Below are 18,415 nucleotides of genomic sequence, written 5' to 3'. Positions count from 1 at the left end.
ATACAGATAGACAGGCTGCTGCATGAGGAAGAGTCTGAACTGAGTCCTGCACTTACATGAGCACAAGAAACAAAAAAGTTATGCATTATTTTCCCCATAAAATTATTACCTAATATACATAGATGCCAGCTCTCCAAAGGTAGTACTACATCCTCATAAAATCAATGAATCACAGAATAGTTAGCGTTAGAAGGGACCTCTGGAGATCATCCAGTCCAACCTCCCTGCCAAGTCAGGGTCACCTAGAACAGTGATACAGAAATGTGTTCCTTGGGTTTTGAATGTCTCCAGAGATGGAGTCTCCATGACCTCCCTGGAAGACTAAAAAATATGTTTTGCAAGTTACCTGTTTTGTGTGTGACTTTAGTTCTCAGTCAGGAATGTTACATAACTTATAGTAGTGGTCCTGTGGACTTAAATTTTAAATGGGTTTTAATGCCTTTTAAGAGAAAAGAGGATGAGTCTGCTGGGGATGCAACACATACTTTAAACAATTACTTAAAAAAATGTACTGTCAGAATCAGACGTAGGGCAGAGCTCTGGGGCCATATCCCACAGCAGTCCAGTGTAGCTATTAAGAGTCTGCAACATCAACATGTTTAAGAAAGGCTTAAGGTTTTATTAAACAAAAAAATACATTCTCTGCTGAATTTAGTGTTATGCTCTTTATCTTCATTTTTCCATGTACTGCACAGTTGCCTACTGAGACAGTATTACACTTTTTTTGTAGCTCATCACGACACATACTCTGAAACAACTGAAGAATTAAAGGACATAGTCTTTAGCTGAGTTCTTTCACTCCCAAAGTACATATTAATAATATGTACTTTCTGCCAGAGTTAGGTTTCAAAGTTAATATCCTGCCAAAATAAGTGTCAGCTTATACCTCTCATAGCCATCTCTTTTGTTTTGCAGATATTCTTTGCATATATTGCCTGGAAGAAGGTAAGAAGAGGTCTCAAGTTTGCTGAGAATACAGAAAATCTGCCAGCCAAAAATCGAGTTCATTAAGTGTCAGCCAGCCTTTGGTTTTTAATCAGAAATTGTTTGGGTTTTTCCCCAAATAAAATCAGGGTCATTCCCTAAGATCCAAACATACTGAAGTATCTACTTGTAGGAACTCCTAACAAAGAGAAACGGAATATTGTTCATGGCATAGATGATACCTTAAACACACAAGATCAGCAGTGGCATTTGCAAATTCTCATTTACAATTTCTCTTAGAAATTGTTATGTTCTTATTTTCTTTTGTTAAACAAGAAATGTTTGTTTCCTAATCAGCAATCTCACCAAAATTTTTATGTGAAAAGCTTAAAGGCAAGCAGTTACTCATCCTAGTTAATACAGTGGAGGAGAGAAAGGTGATGGTAGTCAACCACAGCCTCTACCTATGGCTGTAGGTACTGTATTTAAGATGTAGAAGGCTCCCTACACAACATCCTTTGTCCACCCACTGGGGATATATTTACACTGTGAGTTTGTCTTGTCCTGTTTTGTTCCCAAATCCTAATCCCTAAGTGTGTCACAACACCTCCCTAACTTTCAGCATCTTCTGGTAGGGAGCTCACAAGAATGGAGGAAGCCAGGCTGATAGAACATACTAGATACAGTCTACATCTATTCTGCCCATCTGAAGTGAAGTGTGGAACAGTTTTATTCCATGCACCAAAGCCAATGCTCCAATACTGCCTCCAAGAGCCTTATATCTTCCCCATGCATCATAAAACCCATGTACACTGGGATCAGGTCATCATGCTACCAAAATCACTGCCCCACGAGCACTTTGAACTAACAAGAGCAGTGAGCTCCTGAGACGGGGAGGCTGAACATAATGTACAAGATGGGCCTCCAGCAAACACTGTGTAGCATGGCCAGTGCCCATCCACCCAGAAAGGTACATGGCCAGGAACAGCATGAATAAAACCACACTGCACTGCCAAAAGTGCATGCAGACTGCACTGCTGACCTGCTACTGCCCTCTGAGAGAGGGAGACAGGCAAATCATGCTGCCTTTTCAGAAATGCTGAAGTCTGGAAATATCAATCTGTGAGGAAGCATTGTAAAAGGCTCCAAGCTCACAAGTCTCTGATTACAAATCCACAGTCGCATTTCAGAAGAACGGACAAGACCAAATGGTAACAGCAAGAGAAGCTGCAAATGGAAATACAGCTCAGAATCCTTTCAGTTCTGTAGCTCAGTAAACCAGGAAGACATCACAGGCAAAACACACCACATCATTACAATTCTCAGCAATCTGAGATAGTTCACAGCACACAGATTCACTTGGTTCCCTGCTCTTCCTTAGGTGATAAGATTGCATTCAGGAAACAAGGGAATGCCTTTAGTTAGCTTTAATTTCACTAGTTCTATTTTAGTGGAAGATTTTGTACAGTTTATATAAACAAGTTAAAGCAGACTTTATTTCATGAAACAGGAGTTCCAGAGGTCATCTTTTCCAAGCCCCCTGCTCAAGCAAGGGACACTGAGAGCCAGTTTCCCAGGACAGCTATTAAATATTTCCAAAGATGGAAATTCCACCACTTCCCTGGGCAACCTTGCCAGCACTCAGTCATCCTCAGAGTAAAAAACTGTTTCCTGTCCAGAGAGCACCTCCCATTGTTTAATGTTGTGCCCATTGCTTCTGGTCCTGTCTGTGAAAGAGGATGTTAATATTTTTGCAAGGAACCAAGGAGATGGAAGTTAATTTATATATTTCATTCTAGTGTCTAACTAAGTGGGAAGCACAGGACAATCCCTGCAAAAGCTCTGGTTCCTGTCAGGGAAATAAAAAGTATGATCTACAGGAATTGCAGAGATGTCCCCAGTGCAATCAGCAACTCATGGTTGCAGTGCTTGGCACTAGACAGGTCTTTAATCTCAAATGTGTGAAATACTTCTTCCAGTTAACTTGACAAGCATTTTTCTACCAGAATTTAGCCTTCAAACCCACAAATCTCAGCAGCACAAGTCTTTAAAACCAGGCAGTGGTTAGGGCCTGTTGCTTCTATTTAAAACTTTGCTGAACTGTTCTTTAAATTTTTGCTACATCTATTTAGTTTATCTCCACAGCATTATCAGCTGTTATTGCTATTTGCCTCTTCTTGCAAGGATGGAAAAACTGGAAAGATGGCAGAGCCCCAGGCAGGGAGGCATGAGATGTCTGAGGTGATGTAAAAAGACTGGTTTGGTCATTGATTCTCATTTATCTCTTTTTTCTATACCAACTGGAAGTTTCGTACAAGGGACAAAGGTATGTCTGCCTTGTACCTTCTCCCTACTCCATCATGGGCCTGTGGGCATCTGGAAGCTCAGCACAAAGGGATGTCAACAGCCTCCTTCATCTCCAGACCCCATTACTTTTCTACAGGCAGCTGGAAACCTATCACAGTCATGGGCAAAGGCACCACTGTTACACCACCATATCTGTACCACACACCACCTCTGAACCCCACTAGGTTCCCACAGGTAGCTGAAGCCTATCCATGGCCATGGAGAAAGGCATCTCCATACCACCTACAAGCTCTGTATTTCACACCTCTGCACCCCATCATTGTCTTACAAGTAGTTAGACTGCATCTTTAAACAATTGTGTGTATACATGTATGTGACATGCAGACATATAAAAATAAACATAAATAAAGTGTATCCATGAATAAATCTGAGAACTGCACAGAGGAACCAGGATGGTTGGAAGCCACCAGCGCTGAGTATTTTAGGGGTTATAAGGATCAGGCTTCACAGGTGAGCAGACCAGCCACCTCTCTGATATTGGCCCAATATAAAACAAGAAACAAAAAAAATTATATAACTGATTTTTATAGTCATTTCCACATGTCTTTTAAAACGAACTGGATTGAAATTTTTGTACTCATGCTTTATAGTTCACTGTTGCTGAAGGAGGCAGTTCTCACATTCCCAGACTGCTCCCACTAATGTTCTGGTCCCTTTCTTGTGTCAGAAAAAACATTTAGGCAGCTGCAGGGGTCTGATCAATAACAAATCCACTCCTTTCCCCCTGCCAACCTTGATTCCATTCCCTGAACAACTGCATAAATACTGTGCCAGCTCAGGCATGTAGTGAGGGGGAAGCATAGCAATGAGGAAGGGTAAGACTATCTTCTTTCTGCAATTCTTGCATTATAATCTGATGCAGAACAAAACCCATCAATTTCTCAGAACATTTTAAAACCATTAGACCACCCTAATATGTGTAGACCAGCAGTTAAAAAACTAGAAGTACTACATCACACAGAATACTTATATTTATGAATGCAGAGGTATCTAATGCGTGGAAGTTCCAAATTATAGAAAGCAAGTCTTACTGCTGAACTCTTATTTCTGATATCTAAAAGTTAGAGTGTGCACAACACACATAAAACATAGAACAGCAATCCTCTTTACTGCCTCCATGATGACAACACCAACATCAATACAGCTTATTCGTCGATAGAGACAGTAATGCCATGAAGGATAAAGTTCCTAATGGAAATTAGGACATGGAGTTCATATAGTTAATTGAATACTGGACTAATGCACTCCTAACAGAGTTCATGTAGTTTAATGTCTTAAAACGGACACTAAAGCACTGTTTCAAAGCTTCTTTTATTTCACAAAAGGATGAAGAACAAGAAGAAAACTACTAGCTGAGTGGCAAATATAAAAAGTTGAGTGCATGAGGTTTATGTCTACTGGAACACAATTCACTGTATTCACATGATTCCTAAAAGGGGAAAAAATGCAATATTACAAAGGCAGACCATGTAATTCAGATGGTATCTTAATTTTCATCTGAAGTTGTTTTCACTGTGAGTTCAGCTATATTTTATCCACATACCTGAGACTGTTACTTGAGAACACCACAAATGATGTTCCTGTTGCTGTCAAAATCGAGAATTAAATTTGGGAAGATGACTTATCTGTTCAGACATATGTTATAATCAAATATATGGCAGTGGTTTGGCAAAGCAGAGATATTTGAGAATGAACAGCTTGTGGAGGGGATTGAAGGTGCTTGCCAGCTTAGGGTTCAGCAATGTACATGCTGCCAACAAGAACATGTATTTTAGCTTACACATTAAACCAAACATAACCAAAAACTGCCAGCAAATGCTATAGTAGATTTGGCTTTCTATTCTGAATTTAGTTTGTTTATCCAGAAATAACATTATTTAACTTACAAATAAAAATTTGAGCTGCTGTACAGTGTTCTGCACTAAAAATGGATTTATAAAAAAATTACTTATCTTAGTCTGGATTTATTTAAACAATGAGGACAGAGTTTTACAAATTAACTTATATCCAAGTAAGAATATAAAATCTGTAAGTTTCAAACACTGTATGGCTTGCTGCCTACATGCTTCTTCTCTATTTTTCTGTGAGCTTATTTTCACAAGGGAACAAGTGAAATTAGGTACGTCTGTGTATATTATGATTATTCATGCTTCTTGGCATATGTTATTGTATTTTGCAGTTAATAAACAAGCATTTATGCTGTGAATATCCTAGGAACAGAATATGTTCGTATATAAATTCTGAGAGATGAAACTTGATTAATTATTTTATATTATATTTCAAAATCTTAAATCTTTCTCTCATAGGCACACAAAACAGAGCCTTAGAAGGAATGATTTTTCTAATCTTCTCCCTTTGGGAGTGGTACATCTTCTTTTGTTGATCTGTGATTTTCAAGAACAAGTCTACACTGCAGAAAGCAATGCATTTAAAAAAAATATGACTAGAACTGTTGTAGCTATTTCTCAGCACAGTTTCCTTATGGCAACATTTGAGTGATGCTGGTTACACACACTGATTTATTAAAAAGCAATGTCATACCTGTAGACATGCAGGAGCTCTGCCTTGGGGTTTATTCACATCAACAGCCACAAGCTGCCAACCTCCAGCAGCATCTTCATGAAACATCTTGAAAGGGAAGACTGTTGTCAGAATGTTTTATGTGGCAATAAATACAAGTGATATGTAATACATTCCCCTTAAAGACCAGCATACATTTTCATGATAGCTAGTTTAAAATAAGAGAGGAATGATTCTTTCTGCTACAGGAAAAAAAAAAGTAACATGCTTTTTCCACCATTAATTGTCTGAATTTTACTCAGATAACATCAAACACAATATATCTCTATTAGTCCTAATATAGAAACCAATTCAATTAATCTCTGACCAGCATCATTAGATGGTGGTACCTGCTCAGAAAAATTTTGTTACTAAGGTAAGCTTATCCTAAGGAAACACAAATACATTGTGACCACAAAAATAAGTTTCATGGTGAGTTTGGCGATCGCAGACAACCTCATCTTTTTTACTGGCAAAATTATTTCACTGCAAGTATGACTTAATTTTTGTTGCACTGATGCATATCAAGAGTAGCTGTACAGTCCTTATGTTATTGTTTCACAGAGCTTATAATTCCTGTAAATAGCTGAGTATTTCCAGGCTCTAATGATGTCAATGGAAAAGTCTCTCTTGACCACAGTGGTATTCACATTTTATCAATAGCCTCTGGAAGAGTAGATGTAGGCATTCTGTTTTATTGGGTTTTTTTCTCAGAAATTAGGACACAAAATGATGCAGACTGCTGGACATAAGGAACTGTGAGAAACCATGCCTCAAAGTGATTAACACTGTCCTTGAAAATGTCCTTGAAAGAAAATGAATGGCTCCAGCATTTTGAGTTGCCACCTGCATGTACTATGTAATGAAGTGTGGCAAAGTTCCCACTTCACTCCCACCTTTTCCTTGACACCCAGCACTCAAAGGAGTCACCTCAAGAACACAGCCACAGGAGCGTGGTTGAAGCTTAAAAGTCATCCTGAGAGAAGCGCTCATTAGACTGGGGACAGTGTCACCCAAATATGGTTGTAATTCTTCCAAGTCTTTATTTAGCATCTCTGCAGCAGGACAAGTTGCCAACTAAGATCAGCACAGTTACTCCTCTTTTTACCATGCTTTAAAGTGCAGCACTGAAGTGCTTTACAAGAACCTCCTTTTATAGTTTTCTGGAGACCCCCTCTTAGACTTCAGCTCCTGGACACTCATTTTCTTTTCTACAGGAATAAGTTCAGGAAACAGCTCAATAATGTATGAAGTGGGCAAATAAAGGCAGGTATCTCAAGGCTACTTCATGCACAAAACAAGCAAGGGTTTTAACTTTTGTCTGGTGCTTTAAACAAGAAATCCTGCAAGAGATTTCCTGCCCTTCTTAATACAGAAAAAGATGAGTTGTTTTTGTAGTTTGGTAACCTGGACTCTCCTGATGACCCAGTATGTCAGTGATTCGAGGAACAAAGGAGCCATTTGAACCATTTGCTTGTCTGCAGCCAGTACACTATTTTAAATTTGTGTGATGCAGATTATATGCAACATGTTCATGTTCTTTGGCATGATTACATTATTTTGGATATTTTGAATTTCTTAATGTTGGCTGCTTCTTGTGTTTTCCTACATTGAACTCTCTGTTCCATCTTCTAGTTCAGAGTATGCTGGATAAGCCTATATGCTCAGGATTTGTCCTACGAACATTAAGTTCCCCAGGCTAAGCATATGTCATGTAGAAACGTCCTTTTTTATAGATTTTAAATTGATATCACAAAGTCTGCTTTGACAAAGACATATATAGAGCAGAAATTATCGCCACCAAGTCTATTTGAGGCAAAAGATGTAGCAGCCGGCAGAAAAGGACTAGATTAACATATTGATTTCAGGAATATCGAAAAGAATATAAAAACTATTAAATAATTAATTTTGAAAACTTAAATCCTCTGTCTTAGGAAAAGAAATAATCTCCAGCTACACGATCAGAAAAAATTCCCTCGTGGGTATGTTTCTCATATCTGTCTTTCTAAGAGCTTTTTGCAGGCAGTTGGTACTAGTTCTTCACAGAGATGGCAAACTGCACTAGCCTGGAAAAGCCTGGTCTCCTGCCCATTTGGGCACATAAACTGATGGTTAAAATAAGGAGTGAGAGAATTTAAATCTCAACCCAGTAGCTCTTCTTTTTCATACTGGGTTCTTTCCTTCTACCCAGCTCACCCATGGCTTCTTCTTATTCGTTATTTCTATTCAGGATCTCACTTTCTGTGATTGCCCCAGCTGTAAGCATGGCTCTTTCCTTGCTCCAAGAACTCATTTCTCTTTGGTCTCAACACACCCTTCTCAGTTCCTGGACCAGATTCCCCAAACACTTCAGCTACCCTCTGACCTCTCTTCTTCCAGCTACAACTTTGGGATTTCAGCTCTTATTTCTTAGCACAGAAAGTGGTATCCAATAGCAACCCTGACTTCAAACCCACCAATGACATGATAAAAAAGCATTATCATACTTTGTTAAAAAGAATACAAACACAGTAATAACATACCTAGCCATATAGAGAACCATATTAATAGTCTTCTCTATTATTCCTTTCTAAGGAAGACTAGTTAGATAATGAAACAAAGAATTAATTTTTTTACGAAAATTCATATGTAGTGTTTAGAATATAGGTAGTAACATGCAAAGTCAAATGTATCACATATGACAGGAATGTTTTGCTTATTGTTAATTCATAAACTAAACCAAATCAAATCCCCAAAGAATCTCAGCATCTCAAGTGCTTCACCTGGGTGGTGGCAGTTGAAGTAGTACTGCTCCTGGACCCCCACATCTGCTGGAACTGCACTCTAATTTCTGCAAACGTTTCAATGATGACTGCAATAAAAACATTCTGGAAAAAGAACAAGAAAGAATGGCTGACACAAAGCTCAGCAAGCAGAAAAGAGAAGAAATTCGTTCTAATATGATCTATGTTTCAGGCCAATTTAAAAAGACAAATTTTTCAGTACCTTAACAAGCCAGGCCAGAAAGAAAATCAAGGTGATGAAATAGAAATATGAACGCCATCGGGGAAAACTGTCGATTGCTCGGTACATAAGGAACACCCAGCCTTCCTGAGAAGCAGCTTCATAAACAGTAAATATGCTTGTGCCTGTCAGAGGAAAAAATGAAAATGTTTGGCATTAAACCTCCCTGAAAGTTTTCAGTATCAGCAAACAACAAACTTTTATCTATCTTATTTTTGTTTTTTCTAAAGGGTCTCAGCTCTCCATTCCTCCTTCAAAGAGAAGTTTTTCAGGTGCATTTCCACATTTCTCCCTTTTGCAATTGAATATGAATTGGTTTTGTATCAAACCAGACTGACTCCCTTCCCTCCCTGGACACACATGTATAATCTCTTAGAAGGGTTCACTGGCAGTCTGCAAATGTCTCCAAAGGCAGAATTTGTCCCATTATTTGCATTCAGCAGCATCCCTGAGAAAAGGCAGATTTAACAAGGATTAACATTCAGTAGGTTAAAGAAATCACTATTAATATCAGTAACATTGACCAAGCAGCAATACACCAAGAAGGTGCTTGACACTAGCAAGCACAGGTAAGCATCTACAGCAAGCTACTGAACCATTTTGAAATTCAGAAAGTAACTGCATTAACATACATATGTTGCCTTAAAAAAGCATTTTTAAGTTGAACTTGCTATATCACTGGGGAGTGGGGGGAGAGAAGATGAAAGGAAGTTATGAAAGACCTTTTTGTGCAGAAAATACTCTTGAATAAAAGCTATAAAGCTACTAATTTTAAACTTAAAGTCCAAACTCAACCTAATGTCTGAGTGATAATATGCCTTAGCCAGCTTGCCCTTCCTCCTTATCTCTGCAATGAAAGCTTCAAAATATAGACCAGTTATGGCTTGTAAGTCATTCTTGTTTAAAGAAATTTTTTGTTCCAAGAAGAAACACAATTAAACTGTGAAATTAAACCGTGAAATCTCACAAACTGCTGTGAAATCACAGAATTGTCCTACAGCCACCCGCTAGTTCTGCTCCACAACTGCGTTTCATGGAACGTCTTCGATAAAAGAGAGGGAGCATGACAAGCACTGCCCTTAGCAAAACACAGCAGCTGCTAGCAACATAAAGACAGAAAGCTGACAATCTGATCCTTTTCACAGAGAATGAAGTGGTTCTGAGCAGAAATTCCGGAGTCCAGGAGTTTCCCAAAAAATCATACCAGCCTAAAAGGAACTCTGCACTGTTATTTTCCTGTTGAATTTGCAACATCTATATCCTTTTGTCTGCTAACAGGGATGGGATGAACCTGGAGCCAGAGTGTCCCTTTTGCAGATAAATCTTCACTTATGAGAGGAGAGAGGGATGAATGGCATTTTTTCTGTATAACACCTATACCTTTTATAGGTAGGTGTCAAATGGTTAAGATGGGCATGGTGGGTAGGCAAAACTGTTAATCATTTCTGTTAGTTTTTCTAGTAATTGGATTCTTTTCTTTTTACTGCATATGGTTGTCAGGACCAAGAGAAAGAAATTAAAAGGAAAGGAAAGGAAAGGAAAGGAAAGGAAAGGAAAGGAAAGGAAAGGAAAGGAAAGGAAAGGAAAGGAAAGGAAAGGAAAGGAAAGGAAAGGAAAGGAAAGGAAAGGAAAGGAAAGGAAAGGAAAGGAAAGGAAAGGAAAGGAAAGGAAAGGAAAGGAAAGGAAAGGAAAGGAAAGGAAAGGAAAGGAAAGGAAAGGAAAGGAAAGGAAAGGAAAGGAAAGGAAAGGAAAGGAAAGGAAAGGAAAGGAAAGGAAAGGAAAGGAAAGGAAAGGAAAGGAAAGGAAAGGAAAGGAAAGGAAGGAAAGGAAAGGAAAGGAAAGGAAAGGAAAGGAAAGGAAAGGAAAGGAAAGGAAAGGAAAAGCATTCAAGCATAGAAAGCAAAACCCTTTCTATTTCTTCAGAAGAAAAAGTGGTCTCTACAATACTGAAATATTCATCAGTGATTACTTCATGGGTATTTTACATTTCAAAAATTCAAAAAGTAATGGTTCAATTGTCTAATAATATACTGTTGCTGAACTGATTAAATTATTGAACAAAACAGTGCTGTTGAGGACAGGCAGAGATTAAGAAAAAAAAAAAGGAATCTATTAAAAGTTGCTGGCTAGGAAACTGTCATTAGTCATTACCAATGGGAAAGTCACAGTGAAGATTAGTAAAATAGAGGGGATGTCATACAAAGTATTTATAACACATCACTGGGCCATCTGCCACAGTAAAGCAATACTGTGAATGGACAGAAATGCACAACCCAATTAAAATGAGTTTGCCTGTGACACTAAAGTAAAAATGTCTCTATAGTGTATAACTGGTAGAGTTATTTTGAAGGCTATTAGAAAGCAATCCCTCTTAAGAATATACATTCTTGCTTAACATATGTGACTAGAAAGTAATAAAACTTTCACTACTGATGCCAGGAACCATGTTGTTAACTATCTCTGGAAATCCTCTTTCAACTGGATACAGAATAAGGGATGCAACACCATGAGATGTTTTGCCTTCAAAAAGAAGAATAATTCTTAGTTAACATCGGCCTTACTGCATGTTTTTGCTCTTCTGTTTTTTTCTCATTATTTCTTTAATATCTGACTACCTCTTCCTAAAGCCAATGCTTAAGTTATTTAAAGACTCTCCTCTCACAGCAACATACTATGTTTTTCTCACCATGTTGAAAGCCATATGGAGGGTGAGAAAATATCAAAATTTTAAGTGACGGTGGGATACATCCCAAAAAACCAGACACTGGAATGCTGCCATAAATGAAACTTAACATATGCCCCTCAGATCAAATGGCAAATTTCTCGTTTTCCACAGATGTCTGTATTCTATCAGTGACACAGTGTCTTTTTCTACTAGTTAAAAAGGCTTAAGTAATGACAGCTTAGTGCTAAGAGTCCCATGGTTAGGGCATATGAGAACATAGATCCCTCTGCAGCAGAAATATGGGTGTCACAGAATGAGGACTTGAAAACCTGCATGGCCTGGCTATTCAATATGCAACAGGCTCTGCTACTTCAGAATGCAGTCACCTCTTGTCAATGTCCTGAACATTAAGATTATGATTTATGCAACATAACTGCAGGCATCAGCGAGACTTTTCAGTCATGAAATAGTTTCAATCATGAAGAGAGTTAAACACATGGCTGTTATGACATTGCTTATCAGCTTAGGCATGTTGGCATGGGCAACTTGCTGAATTTGAGATATAAAAATATTGACAAAATATTTATGATAATTTTCCTACTTATTTCACTAGATGGTTAGACCTTGATGGTATTAAATATTAATTTGGGAGGAACTTCCTGATGACAAAAGAGGTAAAATAAAGCAACATGCTTTGAAGTTTTTGTGTTTTGTTTGAATTTGTCTTATAAATTCCACATTTTGATGTTATGATAAAAGAATTCCTTTAAGCACAATGATAGTAAAACAAAACAAAGAAGGAAAACACTTCTCAATTAAAACTAAATAAATCAACATCATAATCTGTACCAATCTCAAAACACTACTTTTATCCAAACAAGAAACACTTCTACCTTTGGAAATGTTTTACAGCTGTACATGGTCATTATCAAAGAGAAAAGAAAAAAATAGTTCAGAAAATGAAAGATTTAGTGAAATACTAGGAAAGAGTTCGAATCTTGCTCAATTTATGTGACATTTTCACTTGTTCCATACTGTATAGAAGAAAAGACAGCAATGAGAGATGAACTGTATCCTTACTGATATTGTATGTTTAGTATATGGGGATTCAGCACCAGAGTGCAGGGGGCTTATTTCTTCTTCAATACACGTGCCTTTCAGATCTAGAAGATGGGAACATTAGCCTGAAGGGGTTTGGAGAAAATAATTTCTTTAACACCTAAATCATTATAATAAAAGAAAATTCTAATGGTATCCATGTCTAAACAGGAAGCAAGGTAGCCTGGCTCTTTCATGCTCTACAGATAAATCTACTAGATTACCAGGGAAAAGAAAATAATTAAAAGAGCCAGAGGACATAGGTGATGACTTTTCTTAGGGGAGTAAAGAAAAATATCCTGGCAAAACCCTGTCTTTTAAATAACTAAGGAATATAGAAGGTATATGCATTTTTTAAGAAAAGGACTCAAAGTTAATAGAAAAATAATATTACTATGCAGGGATGGTCTTCAACATTCTGTATTTTATATTTATACATATTTTTTAAATACAAAGGATTTTCTGCTTGTTTCTGTGACCCCGACACCATCATGCTCTGTGACCATCTCCTTCTATAATCAGTTCCTTCTGCAAATGGACATCATGAAAAAGAGAGTGCACTGAATAATGCTGTAGTTTTATAATAGAAGAATTAAGGGAGCAGAGCTAAAAGGTCACATGGAAAATTCACTGAGACTGGAAACAGAACCCTTTCCTCCTAACTCGATGATGCATTCTTGCTTCTTGATTCAAAATCCCATATTATTTGAGGAAGAGAATGTATGGTGCTGAGGAGTCGTCTTTCATTAATTAATAATATCTTTGTGCTATGCGTAGCTATTCCAATTGAGAAGTAAAACCTGAAAACTAACCTTAGATATGCGTTAACACTAGAAATATCTGCATGTGTACCTTATGTTTTATTGACTACCTTGGCTTACCATGTTAGGATTTTCTCAGTTTTCTTGTGACTGCCGTGAAGCTGCTAAGAAAGAAAATCTACAAGAGGGCCACTTCATGTAAAAAAAAAAAACAAACAACAAAAAAACGAACAACCCAAAGTTTGCTTTTTTAATTTCTTGTTTTTCTTTTTAATCAGGAATTATTCAGGCAAGTAAAAATCCATGCGTTGTTATTAAAAGCTTAAACTACTACCCCTTGCCACGCATGGTATGCACCAGATGCTGGGCAGTGACACTCTCCTTTCCCTTACTTTACAGCAGCCGCTAGATGGGGGTCGTGCACCTCGGGCACATCTGGAACATCAGGCGGCGGCGGAGAGCCCACCCCGCGGAGCGCAGACTGTGTCAACCTCTCGGTGCGCCGGCAAAAGGATTGATTCCTCTATTTGCCAGCAAAATTAAGTCAACTTCTGGCAGGTGCTGCTTTCTAATTTCACTCTGCTGTGCTGCACACTGAAAGGCAGCCTTCCTTAACACGGTTCTATGAGTGATTGTCCGTAAAGCAATATCCTCTTCCTCAGCTATGGAAATGTTATCATGCCTGTTTCTGTCCCCACTTACCTTCACTCATAAAATCACAAAGCTGAACGTTTCTGCAGGGCATGGATAGTTCATTGACCAGTCACCTTTTAATTTATCTTATCTTTCAGTATTAAGGTACTTGTAAAATATTGCATGTAGTCAGGGTTTTCCAGGCGCTTTATACTATTGTTTCAGTGAAACTGGAAAGGACTAAAAATTGTCCAGAAATGCAAGGACAAAGTTGCTAACACCTCTGGGAAGCAGCTGGCAGAGAGGACTGAAATCGACTAAAAGATCAAATCTTTAATGTCTTCATGGGGTTTCTTGCTTGTCCCTGAGTGAACAATCTATTTTACTTTCCCAAACCAACTGTCACCAGCCAGTTTGCCAGCCAGCAAAAATAAGGAAGAAAAGAAAAAAAACCAAACCATGCCAATTCTCTGCTCATCTGTTGAAACCTCAAGCCCCAGTGCCATTTTCCTGTTACTGAGCCGTTGAAAAACTGATTTACAACAGCAGAAAAAACCCACACTGCCAGTCTGAACACAGTCTTTTAACCCTTGCTAAGCATAGTGACTTAAAATATACAGTAGTGATGTTGCACTGATTCTTCATTTTGAAAATCTATTTGCTTTTGAGAAGATGAAGCTTTTATGTATGAGAAAAGAGTATAAACAGAGACTGTACAGATAAAAGAACCAATATGGAGATAAGGAAACATTGCAAATATAAGTTCTCTGATCAATGCAATCTGATCTACAGACTTAGTAATGAAAAGACACAAAGTCAGTCAACTGCCAAAAAAAAAAAAAGAAATGGACTTCTCTGCACTGTTTGCAAGTATTTTAGAAATGTGTTCAATATTCAAAGAGTCAGCTGACCAACAGGAATGTAGGAATGCTGGCCACAAGTATGGACTGCACAGGGTAAATAGGAGCATGCTTTGGGTAAGTAAGTCCATGATTAGTTGTACCATTAATGTCTTACATGTGATAGTGCTTAAGCTCCCTGATGTAATATTTTACGCTTTGAAAAGAGAAATCTGCTTTACATTTTTGAACAAGTCCAAGGTGTAAAGAAAGACCAGCATGCTTCAAAATGACTTTACTTGTGCTTTGTTTATGGACATTTAGCCAGAATAGCATTTATATCTGCTTTTCTTTAAGAATTTTTTATTAAAATAGGCATAGATTCACAAATAACTTAGCAAAGAGGGATCCAAAATGTCAGCAGACCTCATAAGCTGACTTTATGTGCAGAAATACTGTCTGCTTTTTCCTTTTGGCAATTACACAGCTGTAAGCCTAATATACTGTCTGTCTGACAATCACTTTTGTGAGTGTGGGGAGGCAACTTTACAAAATTTAGTGGCAGCTGGAGACAATCAAGTAAATGCTGAGCTGTGGTACACATGGCTCCCTGGAAGCTCTGCAGCACAGTCAAGTCTCCCACCTCTCCTTCGCTCTAGAGAGTACTTTTAAGGACACAACTTTTCTCGGATCTCTGGGGTCTCTTCCTCAACAGAACAGGCAGAGCTTCAGGCTGAAGCCTAGAAATAGGACACTGCCATAGCTGTGCTTTTCCTTATCAAATGGTAACAATACTCTTCAGATCTAGAAACCAAGAATACAGAAACCCTTAGACCTTGGTTTTAAGAGTGACAAACACTGAAGATGGGCCAGTCGCCACCTCAGTCTTTCCAATGAAATGCCTCTGATTGAAAGTACAGAAGTACAGTCATAGTAGAGTCAATGAGAGATTTACATTACATTACTTACATTATATTACTACATTACACTACAATTTACATTATAGTAAATGCTATGACAAAACTGTATAACATAAAAAAAGTTCAGTGGAGGAATCTCTATAATTTAATAACGTATTCCTTTGAAAATGAACAATCTCTTTATAGGACTGTTACTTCTTCTTTTAAAATCCATTACATATGTAGAAGTGTTTAAAGCTACACAGTAAAAGTAGCAGCCCAGAAATCAAAATTTAGAAATTCCCCACAATTGTTACATTTAAAATTTAATGAGCACTTTAAGGGTTATCATATTAAAGAGAAAAGTTCAAGGCAGAAGTTTTAGAACAGATATATATTTGGACTGTCATTCAGCCAAGTGCTGGGAATGACTATTAAAAACAAGGTAGTGATGGATTACTTTGTTAGAAAACAAAGTATGCAAATCTTCCTTGATATAAAGCATGTAAATTCAGCACTGACTTTTATACACTGTTAATCAAAACTATTCACTTGTTGCATTAGCTTTCCCAATAGTCACAGAGAGAGCAATCTAATTAATTTTAAGTACAGTCATGGAACAGCAAAGCTGCTTGGTCCTAAAGCTCTATTTCAGTTTCATTTAGTTCCTCTGGGCATCACCTGTGAATTGTAGGCAGTTCTCTGAGGATGTACTTGCTCTCTTAAAATGAAGAAATTAGCGCCTTTCTCTTGAATGGATAACAGGTTCAAAAGCAATTGCATGAGATTTTACCAAAATCAGTGGTAAAACTGCTGTCATCTTAAATTAGATGCTTTCAAAAATTCCCCCCAAAAAATCGTGATTTGATTTGCTTCTGCTACAGTGCCTATTGGAACAAGATTTTATTCTTTTATAAAAGTTTCACCAAAGGGCAACAGTAGAAAATCCCAACTAATAAGACCTGCTGAGTATTCAGTGAACAGACAGCAACAGCACTTAGACCAATGCATTTCTGTAAGAAAAAAGAACAGACAGTAAAGCTGGTCAAGTCGACATTATAAAAACCTATACATGTTAGAAATCTCATTAGCTTCCACACATCTGAATAACAGGAACAAATATACAGCATGAAATGCATTGTAAGAGACTAATTGAAGAGACAATAACTTCCCTTCTGAAATAAAAGAAAGGAGCTCTGTGATTGACTGCTACAAGAAAACCCAAATGACACTCACTCAATGACTTGTTTAGTTATTAATAAGTACTCCCTGGTGCCTTTTACATGCCACTAGAAGGAAAATAATTCACCTACTTTGTTGATGTGAGGGAGTGGTTTGCCCACTATCCTAATATATGCAGTTAATGAGAGCATGGAGACACAGAGAAGTGGTTTAGTGAGCCGATGGCTCACTGAACCCCACAGCACCTTTATGAGATAAGCATATTGTCCTGCTTCAGAGATGGCTGTATTAATTAGGGACTCTGAGACTCTCCTCAAGCAGCAACACAATAAATGTCTAAGATGAGGCTATCTTAAAGATTTCTGATTTTAAAAGAGCTGGGTGTCAAAAGAGAAAGAGCCTGATATTTTTTAAAATAAAAATCCTGTACATGGATGTCAGCAAAAAACCCAACAACTTCTTTTCCTTTCTTTCAGAAAACAAAATACTGAGAAAACCAATTATTGTAACATCTGACTTGTTTTATTCTTGACTGTCTTAAAGAAAGTATTTGCATGACCAGAGATCTACTGATTATCAAAAGAATTCTTGGAAGACGCACTAATAGACTAACGCAGTTGGCAGGTTTATTAGGAGATTAAAATCAAAATCTTTGGCAAGAAAAGCTGTATAAACTGCCAGGTTTTTCTTGGGAGAGAGTATTTCCAAAGTTTTAATACACTCTCTTTTAAACCTTGATTTCAATATTATCTCCTTCTGCAGAAGTGCTTTCTGATCTTTATGCACTACTGAAAATAGTCCCACATACCCATAACAGAAATTTCTGGGATTTCTCACTGTCAAATCAAAGATTTTTTTTTTTTTTTTTTTTTTCACAGATAGGCATTTTTCTTTTTTTTCAGCATCAAGTTTACCTGCAAAGATGTTTATTCTTTGAGTAGGTGTGTGTCAACTCTGTGCTTTGACTCAAAGCTGCATTAATTTCTTATAGACCAATGATATTCAGCATAGTTTTTCTTCAAAGCTTTTTGCTTAAGTGGAAAATGCGGCATTTTGTACTAAGACACATGAACACGTGATTTGAAAAAAAGGACTGTGTATGAAAAAAGACATTTTGGCATTGCTCAGTGAAGCAGTTTCACAAGAAATACAAATCAGACCTACTCCTAGCAATTTTTTATCAAAGGATGAGCTAAAGAGACCTCATTTTCCATATGAAAATAATTTTCAGTGGGTGAAATAAAATCAGAGCTTTTAGATCTGAAGGTGCAAACAAGTGCTATGCATAAATTCAGGGTTGATTTTCTGCATGCCATTTACTTCACAGTGACTACCTCTTCGTCTACTCTTCAATTAGAAAAAAAACCAACCTTGGAAGTCTATCCCCTCCCTTCACTGAAGTCAAAGGCACCTCTAAAAGCATACATTAGGATAGTTACTGCTGGACCTTATAAACACATTGTTATCCTCAGTAATGTGTCTGCA

General features: G+C 37.6%; 1 protein-coding gene across 2 annotated transcripts in view; it reads right to left on the bottom strand.

The window, feature by feature from the left end:
- Positions 1–18,415, bottom strand: part of NALCN (sodium leak channel, non-selective) — a 229,631-nt gene that overhangs the window by 148,061 nt on the left and 63,155 nt on the right. For both annotated transcript variants that reach the window (XM_069007795.1, XM_069007806.1), the window contains exons 7-9: positions 8,836–8,978; positions 8,613–8,717; positions 5,833–5,919 (exon numbers count right to left, since the gene is read on the bottom strand). In XM_069007795.1, coding sequence (XP_068863896.1) covers positions 5,833–5,919; positions 8,613–8,717; positions 8,836–8,978 — 335 coding nt within the window. The remainder of the gene's footprint in view (positions 1–5,832; positions 5,920–8,612; positions 8,718–8,835; positions 8,979–18,415) is intronic.

Source organism: Aphelocoma coerulescens, chromosome 1, assembly GCF_041296385.1.
Source record: "Aphelocoma coerulescens isolate FSJ_1873_10779 chromosome 1, UR_Acoe_1.0, whole genome shotgun sequence".
Taxonomy (NCBI): domain Eukaryota; kingdom Metazoa; phylum Chordata; class Aves; order Passeriformes; family Corvidae; genus Aphelocoma; species Aphelocoma coerulescens.
Note: the sequence above shows the minus strand (reverse complement) of the source record. Positions and strands in the feature narration are given on the sequence as shown.